The sequence below is a fragment of the Lontra canadensis genome, unplaced genomic scaffold (assembly GCF_010015895.1).
Source record: "Lontra canadensis isolate GAN:19392208 unplaced genomic scaffold, GSC_riverotter_1.0 scaffold31, whole genome shotgun sequence".
NCBI classification, from domain to species: domain Eukaryota; kingdom Metazoa; phylum Chordata; class Mammalia; order Carnivora; family Mustelidae; genus Lontra; species Lontra canadensis.
The window spans coordinates 9690711-9704404 of record NW_022631025.1 but is presented as its reverse complement, the minus strand read 5'-3'; the positions used below and the strand labels follow the sequence as shown (position 1 = coordinate 9704404).

Genomic DNA, 13694 nt, shown 5'->3' with positions numbered 1-13694 from the left:
AAATAGTTATTTTAAAGTATAAACGTGCCTTATAAGTCAAACCTCCTTGCCCCAAAGACAAAATAAATGCCTTAAGCCCCCAAATCAAGTACCTATCTGCATTTTTACTGGCTAGACCGTTCTCTTTGAAAAATCCTGTCAGCAGCGGTGACCTTTCCAATTCAATCATGATTACTTGTCTTCCTCTACTGAGCCGGTGCCAGGCTTTAAAACTTTATTTTGGAAAACGCTACGCAACACGGGGCTACCACTTAAGCGTGTGTAAGCGTACAGCTCGGTGGGACTATGGGTATTCACGCCGCAGTCAGCCACCACTACCATCTGCCTCACATTTATTTACTGCACTGATCGCCCCACCCCCAAACACAATAAAGCTGGAGGCAACACGCGTGGTTAACTGGGTGTTTTCGCAAATATGGTGTCAAAATGGCAGGAGTCTCCGAAGTTCTCCGGAGGGAAACTAAGTCAAAGTCATCGCAAAGGAAGAGCTAATGACTGAGCTCAGATATGAGGCCCAACTGTGGGCTCCCAGCCCGTCTTTGAAATTGGGGGGAGCAACAACCTGGCACCAGCTGCTGCTTCCACGACGCCCTCTTTGTCTGAACTCATGCAGACGCTGCTCCGTGAGCACCGCACTCTTTCCTGCTGAATCTCAAAGTCCGTCTTCACGCCATTTTCCTGGCATTACCGTGACTAGTTACAAGTGGCCCATAGGACAGAACTTACCTCCCATCTCCACGTAAAAAAAAAATGCAAGCCACCTGAGACCAAAGAAAGTAGCCACGACCAGCACTGCTTCTGGGCCCACTAAAGGTCCAGCGTAGACACGTATGCATGTGAAGGTATGAAAGCCTTCAACGGGGAGATGCCGCTCGGCAGGCTCTTTAGCAAGTGGAAATGTTCTTACCTGGGCAGGAAGACGCTTTCCACTACGTAAAAGTCTTGCATGAGGACATCTCTATCCGGCTTAGAAGTGAGATTCCCCACTGTGTATCCTATTCCCAGCTGAATAGCACCTTTGATAGCAGATGATGCAGTCTGCAAAGAAAACAAGGGTCAGGGTTAACCTCCACGGTCAAGGTCTCGTTCAGGGTCACAAGCAGCAAAACCAGGAGAGTGAGATCAGATGTTCTTTCTTGTCCCTAAGCAACGAGGGAGCTGGGTTTGGAAAGACAGGATGCTTCTTTTGATGGTTAGCCTAATTGCAAACATTAAGGACCCTTCTTGATACCAAATTATTTTTATGGTAATGTTTCCTACAGATATTTCTAAGGTCAAATTACAGTCCCAAATCCCCATGTTCCTTTTAGTAAGAACTTAGACATTTGGTAGGGCACTTTCAATACACAGCATTATAATTTCTAACAAAATAGATATGCTATGGTCGGTCACATTTAAATAAAAAATCTGAAGTTCTATAACACACCTCTGGGTCAGGGAGAGTATTGTATTTCATAACAAATGAGAGAACAAAGAGAGGTCTGAGTCTGTGAATGGCTTACTGGTGTTGCCACAGATCCATCAGCCACAGATGCTACACTGATCTGCGATAAAACACGGAGCACTGGAATACCAGTATTTCCAATGTACCACTTTCCCAGCATCATTCCACAATTAAATTCACATAATATTAAATTGGGGAATACTGTGTGTACCTTTATGTGCATATATACATATACATATGTTTGTGTGTATGCACAGTTTTAACCAACATAATAGGAGAAATAGCAGAATGACTCCATTTAGGAAAATGAGAAGGCATATTTCAACATGGTTGTGAAAGGGTGGCCATTTCAGGCAAAGTCAACAAATGATTACTGCAGACCCAGCCCGGGGCTAGAGGTAGTTTGTTTGGGGTTCAACTTTGGGTGACTGAGGATGACAGTGCTGTGGGAGAGGTCACCAATCTGGGAGGTGGTTGGAAAGGTTGTACAACATTAAATTGGTTCTGCATCTCCTCTATGATCATGGAACAGCATCCCAACAGGTTTAGAAGGTCTGAGAGCCTCATGCATAGAGACAATTTTGAAGCCCTTAAGAATGGATTATCTCCATAATCAAGGAAATGTGGGGAGCAAGGATCAAACTCGAGGCCAACATCCATCAGTACTGACCAGCCACTCGCACTACACAACTGGAAACAACCCTCTCCCCATGGAGTCATCACTTGGTGGCTTGCTCACTCCACTGCAAATATTACATCGCCCCTCATCTGAGGATAACTCCCTACCCTCCATCCAACAGGAGGAAGAAAAATGGCTTATTTTTCCTTTCCCACATGCTCTTTACTTAAGATCCCAGGGCAGCAGGATGGCAAAAGACTTAGAACTCAAGCCTCTAGTGCAACTAGTGCTTCAAAAACAAAAAGTTTGCTATTTTAATTCTCCCTCTGAGCTCTGCCATGCCTCCAATTGGCATCAGTGACCTTTTGTACCAAGAGCTCTGACTTCTGAAGGCTGAAATGGATTTTCTTCATTTTAACCTCACATAAAAATTCAAAACGCCTTCCTTTCCCTGGCCATCACTCAGAGAAGTATGGCACAAGATACGACATCAGCCCTTTCCAGAGGACCTAACCCTCTGAAGCGTTCTGTTCCAGACCTATCAACAGAGTCATGTGCTTTCAAAGTGCTTGGTCCCTGCCCAGCCCCCCGACCCCGACCCCGACCCCTGACTGTTCTCTGGAACTATCTGTATTTTTTTTTTAATTTAAATTTATTTTTTCAGTGTTCCAAGATTCATTATTTATGCACCACACCCAGGGCTCCATGCAATACATGGCCTCCTTAATACCCACCACCAGGCTCACCTGGTCCCCACCTCCCTCCCCTCCAAAACCCTCACTTTGTTTCTCAGAGTCCAAGAATACTTTATCCAGCAAGGCTGACATTCAAAATGGATGGAGAGATAAAGAGCTTCCAAGACCAGCTAGGTTTAAAAGAGTATGTCACCACCAAGCCGGCACTACAAGAAATATTAAGGGGGGTTCTATAAAAGAAGAAAGAACCCAAGAGTGACATAGAACAGAAATTTACAGAGACAATCTATAGAAACAAGGACTTCGCAGGCAACATGATGTCAATAAAAATATATCTTTCAATAATCACTCTCAATGTGAACGGCCTAAATGCTCCCATAAAATGGCACAGGGTTGCAGATTGGACAAAACGACAGGACCCGTCCATATGCTGTCTATAAGAGACACATTTGGAACCTAAAGATACATCCAGACTGAAAGTGAAGGGATGGAGAAGCATCGTTCATGCCATAGGCCTCAAAAAAAAAAAAGGTGGGGTAGCGATTCTCATATTAGATAAACTAGATTTTAAACTAAAGACTGTAGTCAGAGATACAGAAGGACACTACATCATTCTTAAAGGGTCTATCCACCAAGAAGATCTAACAAGTGTAAATATTTATGTCCCCATATTGGAGCAGCCAATACATAAGCCAACTGTTAATCAAAATAAAGAGTCATATTGGTATGAATACGTTAATTATAGGGGATCTTAACACGCCACCCTCAGTAACAGACAGATCATCCAAGCAGAAAATCAATAAAGAAACAAGAGCGTTGAATGACACATTGGTCCAGAGGGATCTCATTGATATATACAGAACATTCCACCCTAAAACAACAGAATACTCATTCTTCTCAAGCGTACATGGAACTTTCTCCAGAATAGCCATATACTGGGTCACGAGTCAGGGCTCAACCGATACCAAAAGACTGAGATTATTCCCTGCATATTCTCAGATCACAATGCTTTGAAACTGGAGCTCAACCACAAGAAAAAGTTTGGAAGGAATTCAAATACTTGGAAGCTATGACCACCTAGCTTAAGAATGTTTGGATCAACCAGGAAATCAAAGAAGAACTTAAACAATTCATAGAAACCAATGAGAATGAAGACACATCAGTCTAAAACCTATGGGATATGGCAAAGACCGTCCTAAGGGGGAATTACATAGCCATCCAAGTCTTGCTCAAAAAAAAATTTAAAAATTCCGAATACATCAGCTCTTTATAACATAAAGAAACATCAGCTCTTTATAACATAAAGAACTGCAAAAATCAGCAATAAATTAAGTCAACTCCATGCACAAGAAGGTAAATAATCAAGATTAGAGCAGAGATCAATGAGGTAGAAACTAGAGATACAGTAGAACACATCAACGAAACTAGAAGCTGGTTCTTTGACGGAATCAATAAGATCGATAAACCATTGGCCAAACTAATCCAAAAGAAAAGAGACAGAACTCAAATTAATAAAATTATGAATGAAAGGGGAGAAATCACGACTAACACCAAAGAAATAGAAACAATCATCAGAAATTATTACCAATAGTTACATGCCAATAAGTTAAGTAACCTAAAGAAATGGATGCATTCCTGGAAACTTCTAAGACTGAAACAGGAAGGAACTGACAACCTGAATAGACCATTATCTAGCGAGATTGAAGCACTGATCAAATACCTCTCAAAAAACAAGAGCCCAGGACCTGACGGATTCCCTGGGGAATTCTACTAAACTTTCAAAGAAGAAATAATACCTATTCTCTTGAAACCGTTTCAAAAACAGAAACAGAAGGGAAACTTCCAGACTCTTTCTATGAAGCCATCATTACCCTGGATCCCCAAACCAGGCAAAGACCCCATCAAAAAGGAGAATTTCAGACCAATATCCCTGATGAATATGGATGCCAAGATTCTCAACAAGACCCTAGCTAATACGATCCAACAGCACATTAAAAAGATTATCCACCAAGATCAGGTAGGATTTATCCCTATGTTTCTACTTAATTCAGTCATCTAGCCCTCCCTGGGCTAGAACACCTGCCCTACAGATGGAGTAGCCAATTCTCTGTCCGCTACCCTCCTCCCCGACCCCCAGCAAGAGAAGGTGGTCAAAGCAGCAGGAGTCTACATCTGGTATTTTCTTTTCTTTTTTTTTTTTTTAAAGATTTTATTTATTTGACAGAGAGAGATCACAAGTAGAGAGAGAGAGAGGAGGAAGCAGGCTCCCTGCCCAGCAGAGCCTGATGTGGGACTAGATCCCAGGACCCTGAGATCATGACCTGAGCCAAAGCAGCAGGAGTGGGCTTAACCCACTGAGCCACCCAGGCAGCCCTACATCTGGTATTTTCAAACTTGAGAAAACAGGAGAATCTCTGGGATACTTGTTACAACAGACAGAAGGCAAAACCACAGAAACTAAGAAGAGCCCCAGTTGCCAGGGGTTGGGGGAAGAAACAGAGAGCACAGAGGGTTTTCAGGGCAGGGAAAATACTCTGTATGACACTGTAACAATGGCTACATGTTATTATACATGGGTCTAACCCCACAGAACACCCAGCATCAAAAGTGAACCATAAAGGAAACCATGGACTTTGGGTAACTACGATGTGTCAATGCGAGTTCATCAACCGTAGCAAATGCCCCACTCTGGTGGGGGATGGTGACAATGGGGAGTCTATGCATGTTGGGGGTGGGGTCAGGGAGCACACAGAAAACCTCTGTACCTTCTCAATGTTTCTGTTCACCTACAACTACTCTAAAACAAATGGTCTTGAAAAAAAAAAAGTCAGTGGGCATTGCAAACCAAATCCAAAACCTAGAACAGACGGATGGGTTACATTTCCAGGATCTTCTGATTCTAGAGATCTGGGGTGAAGCTCAAGAATTTGCCCTTGCTCTAAGGAGCACTGGAAAATTCTTCCTCCTATGGCGTAAGATTAAATTTTGAGCTACTGAAGGAGTAAGATTTTGGAAAGGGCCCTGTTGATGTCTGTTTATGTTGAATCCCAAAACAGACTTGTGATCCTATTCCCTTCCCTTCGGGCTCCTTAAAATTCAAGAGCTCAGATGGGAGAAACTAGAAGTTGTAATATAAGCTAATATTTTTTGGATCAACTCTTTGTGCCAGACACTAGATAGATGACCATCACATTCACAAGCTACAGTACCCATGGCATGTACTTCCAGTGTATTCACTGAGTGGCAGGCACTTTTCTAAGTGCTTTTGGTTATTTGAACTCTTTTATTCTCACAATGACCCTATAAGCAGGTACTATTACCATCTCTATTTTACTGACTCAGGAAGATTTAGTAACCTACAGTAGGTCACACAGCTACAGAAGACGTGGGATTGGGACTCACACCTGGAAGCAACTAACTACACTGTGGCCTAAAACATCAAAATCTCTGAACTCATATAATCCTTTCAAGGACCCAGAGAAGTACCAACAATCACGTCCATTTTCCAGGTGGGGATTTAGGGCACAACAAGGTTAAGTGACTCACCCAGTCACATTGCTAGCGGGTGGTGTATCCTCACTAGAAAGCCCATGTGGCTTCCGCATCTGCTTTTTGTTTTTTTTTCCAAAACGAGCCTAGAATCCAAGTCAGAAGTTTCCTTTCAAGTCTAGCTGTCTGACCTCAGCAAAGGAAGTAGCTCGGTGGGAGCCATTCCTTTTGATAAAATAGGGATAAAACAGTTTATTTTGCTTCTTGTCCTACCCAGCCATGAGGAAGCCTAGGCAAAGCTGTAAACCGCTTGGTAAACCAGTATAAAGACTGGTTAATGTCACTTGTTAATGAAGTGCTCCCAGGGGACATGAGGCACGGTGACAGGCGCTGTTGGCGTATTTTCTAACACAGCCACGCTTGGGCAAGTTATGAAGCAAAAATGCTAGCTGGAGTGTCTCTGGTTAGCAGATGAGTAAAGTGCAATGCTAAGGAAGGACCTTCTGTGTACAGTGCTGGCAGGAGTTCTTTCCCTGCCCAGTCTGAGCCACAAGCCCTCTTCCTTCCTTGGGGACAGCCACCAAGAGACCAGCAAACTGGTAACAGGTGGACGGCTTCACAGACACCCAGCCTCTCCTGTCTCCTCAGCAAGACTTTGTGCACGTTCTAAAAGCACTGGGACATGACCATCTTTCCCTTCCAGCTCCAACGGGGACCTCTGACTCCTTCAAAACATATAGTTCTAGATTTCAGAACACAGCGAAACAGGCTATTTTTATTCCAGGACTTTGCATGGGCTAAGTGGCAGCAACACGTTGCCTGGAAACTAGGAAAACCTCTCAAGCATTTCATACTCAGAGAAAGAACCAGAGAACATCACAAAAAAGCAAACCACCGACACCTAGTTTCATAGCCCCTCTTTCCTAACCCAAACCAGAGCAGGAATAAGGGTAATACAAAGAGGAAAAATGAATGTCAGCTGGCGTTTGTGTAATAGGTTCTATTTTCCAAAGCACTGTCTCTTAATGATCGTGTTTGATCCTCATAGGCAGGATCAAATTGTTATGCGATCAAATACTCTTAGGCAGGTAGGGAGGGTTTATTTATAAAGCCCATTTTTTAAAAAAAGATTTTATTTATTTGACAGACAGAGATCATAAGCAGGCAGAGAGGCAGGCAGAGAGAGAGGGGAAAGCAGCTTTCTGCTGAGCAGAGAGCCCGATGCGGGGCTCGATCCCAGGACCCTGGGATCATGACCTGAGCGGAAGGCAGAGGCTTTAACCCACTGAGCCACCCAGGCGCCCCTAAAGCCCATTTTATATGGGGGCACCTGGCGGCTCAGTGGGCTAAGTAAGCATCCGACTCTTGGTTTCAGCTCGTTTCACGATCTCAGGGTCCTGAGATCAAGTCCCATGTCGGGCTCCGCACTAGGGCGGGAATCTGCTTGTCCCTCTCCCTCTGCTGCCCCCCCCACACCTGTCCTGTCGCTCTCTGGAATAAATAAATAAAATCATTAAGAAAAATAAAGCTCGTTTCATAGATGAAGACACGGCAGTTCGGGGAAATTCACTGCACCTAAACCTCTTGGCAGGTGCGTGGAAGAGCCAGGAATGACCCTGTGCCCTCCGAGGCCCCGGGGTCAGCACTGCCCGCACACAGCTGCGTGTGCCTGAGTTTCTCTGCTGGAGACGGATCTGACCAAAGCTGGAAGTATGGGCACCAGGAGCTCATCACGGTGACAGAACAGCACAAGTGAACATCTACGGAAACCTACAATCCGGGGAGTAGCAATTCCGACAACAGTAAGATTTAAAGGAAATGACACTGGCTTCAGGATATAGCTTTCTTCAGCACACTGTCTAAGAAACCCGATCACTTAATGGGCCACCTGATATCACTGGCTTGAAGAGGAAGTATGAAAACATTTCATGTCCGCAGCATTTTTCCCTCCAAGGCGTTCTGATGAACTAATTATGGGATTAGAGCCAACAGAGATGAGGCCACAGTGATTTTTATCAGAAGGACAGATCTCATGGTGTCACCACCTTGCCTGAAATCCTTAATGGGTTCCTAGTGTCCTCACTGCAGGGTTGAGTCCAAACCCTTTAGCTTGACCCGGAAGCCTGTCTGATAGCATATTCCTTCGTGACCTCCAGGGACCTCCTGCATCCTGATATAAAAAGAGATTCCCACCCCCACCCCCAACACAGACACACAGACACAGACACACACACATACACACACTCTCTCTATCATCTGAGCAAGCTGACCTTCCAGGTCTGTGAACCCCTAACAACCACATATGACATTTTCTACTTGTGTGCATTTTTCCCAAGGAAGGGCTCTTTTTTTCAGAATGTCTGTTTTTCCAAAACCACACACAGATCTAGAGTCTAATTCTGAATTAGAGATGTTCACAGCCAAGGTGCCTTACACTAAGCCATAAACACCCCGCTCCGTAACACCTCTTCATAGTGAGAAGAGGCAATTCTTGTCCAACAAGGAGAACCCCCAACCCTAAGTCCAGGGTACCGCTCCCCCAACCGCAGTGCTGTCTCTGAACCTATACTCAACAACAGAGGCATAGGACTCTTCTTTGACCCGGTGATATAACTAAGGGAAAAGAAAGAAGGACAGATGGCATGAAACGGGTCCTGGACTACAGACATGGGGAAGTCTGTGGGTGAGCAACGCAAAGCCTTCTGAGACACAGTGGGGCCACCTCTCACCTCCAGATTATTCAAACCGTCTCTCCATCCCCTCCTTCTGTATGTTTCCTACTGCTGCAGCAGCAAAGGGAGTCCAGGGGAGTCTCCCCTACCAAAGATTGGTAACTGGATGGTAGGCGCCAAGTCCCATTTCCATGTAAGCGACCCACGTACACGGTCTAGGGATCGGGGTGGAGCCGACTGTGAGGGCCCCATTATTCTGCAGATCATTCTCCGTTACTTCAAGACTGACTCTGACATTTTCTCTGCAGAAGCCACAGACAAAGAGAGAAGCTCCCCTCAGAACTCCATTCGGTCAGAGGTTGTTCCTCCATTTGACAAGGTCTGAGAATTTTCTGTCCCCAAGCAACGGGACACGGGCAGAGACCCGAAAGGTGAGAACGTCCAGTCCGCAGGACACCCCCCACGTGGGCCAGGTGCTCTCCTACATGTGGGGACACATGAGTAGCCTGGCCGGAGTCCTGGCCCTCAAGGGACTGAGACTCCCATGAGGAGGTCCGGGGAACAGATTCAGGGACTCGAAAGCAGACCATTGGCGTAAACCACCGTGGGCCACAGGGAAGGTGCCAGAACTAGAGGCTGGAAAGACACAGTGGCCCCCGATCTGGGACCTAGAGGCCATGCTAAGGTTTCTCTATTTTGATAAGGAAACAGCATCCTCATTTGGAAAGGATCATTCCAGCTGCCCAGCAGAGGGAAAGGAGTTGGGGAACTATTATCAAGGTTCACGGAGATGAAAAGATGGACAGATGAGATGAATGTGAGATGTGCTAGAAGGAGTTAGGACTTCTTAGGAGCCAGAAACCAGGGTGAGCAAAGTACTGAAAAGTCGTGGTGTTTCTCTGCAAGAGCTGAGAGGACAGAGGTTGCTTGGCTGAGGTGAGGAGACTGAGGAGGAACATATTTCTTGGGGCAGCTCAAGGCTTCCACTTGGGATGCCAACGAGACTCCAGTCAAAGATGTTAAGAAACAAGTCTGGAGCTTAGAATAGAGGTTTGGGCTGAAAATTTGAATCTGAGTGTTTTTGGCATATAAAGGTTATTGAAAGCCAAGGAGCCAGATGAGTTCTAGAAGGATCCTGAGCCTGGTGAAACATTTAGGGACTAGACAGGAAGCAGAACCTTTGGTGGTGACATAGGAGTGACCACAGAAGTGGGAAGAAAATCAGGAAAACATGGCGTTAGAGAAACCGAGAAAAGAGAATTTGAAGGAGTGACGAAAATCCCAACCAAGTGGCTGATAGTAATGTCACAACTTGCTGGGACATCAAACACTGTGCATTAAAGTCTCTGTTCTTTTCTCTCTCGTATCACTGATTCATAAGTAAGTCCAAGTCCGGATCGATAAACTCCAGTCAGATTATGTCATCCTCTAAACCATATTTTTAAAATGTGCTTTTAACTTTGAAAAATAAATGTTAGTTTAAAAAGGCAGGGTACAAAATACGTAGAATGAAATTTGACAATGACTGCATATGCGTCCCCAGAGGAAAACAGGACAGGAAGGAAATATATTGAACAGTATGATTATTTCTGGGTGGTGGATGGTAGGTGATTTGTACTTTCAAGCCTTATTCTTCTTGAATTTTCTAAGTTTTCTGTTACATGTAGGAAAAGAAATGTCCTTCACTCAAGATACTGTTACTATGTTTATAAATACATTTAAAGGGATGAATTTAAATATCTACATATATACACACATACATTCATGGTTGGGATTTGCTCATTCTTTAAATCTCATTTTGTTCAGGTCAAGGTCTCACTGCTAGAAACCTATGTAACTGCTATACTCTCATGAAACATAATCAAAATCAACTTTATTTTTGTCTCCCATTGTCTCTCTTAATTTATTCTGGGGCTAGATCTTCCCCTGCCCTAGAATGAAATTTAGGGTAGGTCTAGAACCCTTCTAGGGACTCCCAGAATCAAAGGTCCTCTGTTCCACAGTGCACCTTCTTCTCCTTTTTTTTTTTTTTAAAGATTTTATTTATTTGACAGAGATCACAAGTAGGCGGAGACGCAGGCAGAGAGAGAGAGATGAGGAAGCAGGCTCCCTGCCGAGCAGAGAGCCCGATGTGGGGATCGATCCCAGGACCCCAGGATCATGACCTGAGCTGAAAACAAAGGCCTTAACCCACGGAGCCACCCAGGCTCCCCTCACAGTGCACCTTCTAACCACTGTTCTCTCCATGCAGTCTCTGTTTACATGGCAGCTAGACACGGTGACTCCCTTCTCCCAGTAGGTGGGGTTTCATAAATGACTTTTGCGGTATTCTGTTACTTTCCTGTTGGAAACCACTTTTCTGATATAATTTCTGCAGCCTTCTACATTTTTGAGAATAAGAACACTGGAAATATTGACTAAGAATAATTATGTCCTCCCCTGTGCCTACACAGACCTTCCAGGTGGTAAAATACCTCTTAACGAGGTCATTTTGACATAGTGGGCACTAAGCAACCTTGTAAGATGCCCAAGGCAGATTCGTTTTGTATTTAATTTTCTATTATTACTAAGCAGCCTTTTAACAGAATCCTTGTGTATCCATGGGTCAGGAGGAAGGTTTGATTCTCTAAATGTGATGGAAAAGGCAAGGTGTTTCGTGTTCCATGGTTTCTTTCAAACGATCTCTACCTTATTTATATGGTTGGCAGTGAAGCATTCTCTCGTTGGAATGGAAAAGCATATTAAGCAAACACTTCTCATCAACAGAAAAATCGTGTACTCTTACGGTATTCAGTAGTGGTAAATTATAAGCACTTAATTGCCCTTAAAGAGATATGCCACCAACTGCAGATGAACTTTCTGATTTAGCAGATAACAGCATTATGAATGATGCCAAAGTAATCCTTCCAAAATATTATAGTGCACACCGAGATATTCATCGTCAGTGTGACTGAGGAGCATAACCTTAACATATATACACACTACGGAAGAAAGTTTCATTTGTTTGTAAATTCAAATAAAAATATTATTGGGGCGCCTGGGTGGCTCAGTCGGTTAAGCAGCCAGCTCCCGATTTCAGCCAAGATGGTGACCTCAGGGTCGTGAGATCGAGCCCCATCTTAGGCTCTGAGCTCAGCAGGGAAACCGCCTTTTCTCTTCCTCTGCCCCTCCCTGCTTTTGTGCTCTCTCTAAAATAAATAAATCAACGAATTTTTGAAGATATTATTTATTTGATACAAATACATGTTTTGACTCAAAAGCTAGAAATAAAAAGGGATTCCTTTCTCACCTGCCTGGAACCAACAGAAACCAAGTTCCACCTGGTTTTAGAGGATTCTGATTCCTGTGAGGGAGCTGTTGATTTTAAAGGTGAAATGCTACATCGGTGCCCAGCCCTGCTTTGCGGGGGAATAACACAGAGCTAATGGCAGGTGACATTAATTGTCTGCAGTACCTATCTGCCCTTCTTACTGAGCAGCTGTTCTCAATGAGGGTTGATTTTGTCCCTTACGGGACATCTGCCAGTGTCCAGAGACAACTTTGGCGGTCATAACTGGGGAGGGCCACTGACATCTTTTGGACAGAAGCCAGGGATGCTCCTAATATCCTACAATGCACAGCAAAGTCCCCTCAACAAAAAATCATCCAGCCCCAAGCATCAACAGTGCCTGATGTTAAGAAGCCCTATGACACAGTAATAGAAACTTTAGCTGGGTACTTCGCCTGCTTCTCTTGAAGCTAAGTGTAGTCACGTGACCAATTTAAGGCCCATGTGCTGTGCGAGGAAATGATGGGTCCAGCTCCCAGGTCATGGGGTTAAGAGGAAGGAGAGTGTCCTCGGGGGATGTGATGGCTGGAGATGAAGGAGCCCTCCTGGATCCCAACTAGAAGCTGAAGGTTGAGGACGACAGCAAAACCAGACAGAAACCGGGACCCCTGATGACTTCCCAGAGCAAGTCAATCACCCTGTATTGCTATGTGTGTGTGAAACACACTTTGCCACAGTGGAAGCTACAGTTATCGCGGTTCTTGCTTTGGTCCATCATTGAACTTGCGTTCCCAGTGCCTGTGAACTCAGAAGCAAATATTCTTCACCTGAAAAGGGATACAGACTCCAAAAGGTCTCAAAGTGAAAGAGAAATGTCTACATAGCACTGCTGAATTAAAAACAAACTGTAACCCATGCCCATTGAGAACAAGTCAAATAACAACTACAGAAAATAAAACAGGGAGCCTGTGAACCCAGAGGCCGAGGGGCCAACCATGGCCAAAAACCTTGCCCAGATCATTAGGATGTGGGTGTGCAGGTGGTGGGCACTCTGCCTTGGTCCTGTGAGAGGAGATTACAGAACTACAAGGTGAGGGGTAACTCTGCAAGTAGCTTCTTCTATCTGTGGTCAAAGGTGGTCCACGCCAGGGAGCACCTGCGGAGGAGCTCAGAATCCAGGGCCAGGATGACCGAGAGAGGAGGAGCACGGAGAAGTCAGAGGATGCCCCAAAATGTGACGGTTCAGCTTCTCCCACCACACCCTATCTGCCACATCTAATGTATAGCTTGGTAATAAATGTCTTTTCACTCTTTAAAAAAAAGGGATTTTGATTGGGGTGACATTGAAAGTATAGATTGCTCTGGGCAGCATAGACATTCAAAATCCTAAAGGAGAACATAGGCAGTAACCCCTTCGACATCGGCCACAGCAACTTCTTTCAAGACATGTCTCCAAAGGTGAGGGAAACAAAAACAAAAATGAACTCTTGGGATTTCATCAAGATCA

The 13694-nt window shown here is 44.6% G+C and overlaps 1 protein-coding gene across 1 annotated transcript in view; it reads right to left on the bottom strand.

The window, feature by feature from the left end:
- The window catches only part of PIP5K1B (phosphatidylinositol-4-phosphate 5-kinase type 1 beta), a 158485-nt gene that overhangs the window by 130512 nt on the left and 14279 nt on the right, over nt 1-13694 (bottom strand). The window contains exon 2 of the mRNA XM_032866568.1: nt 908-1038. Within this exon, the coding sequence (XP_032722459.1) occupies nt 908-1038 (131 nt within the window). The remainder of the gene's footprint in view (nt 1-907; nt 1039-13694) is intronic.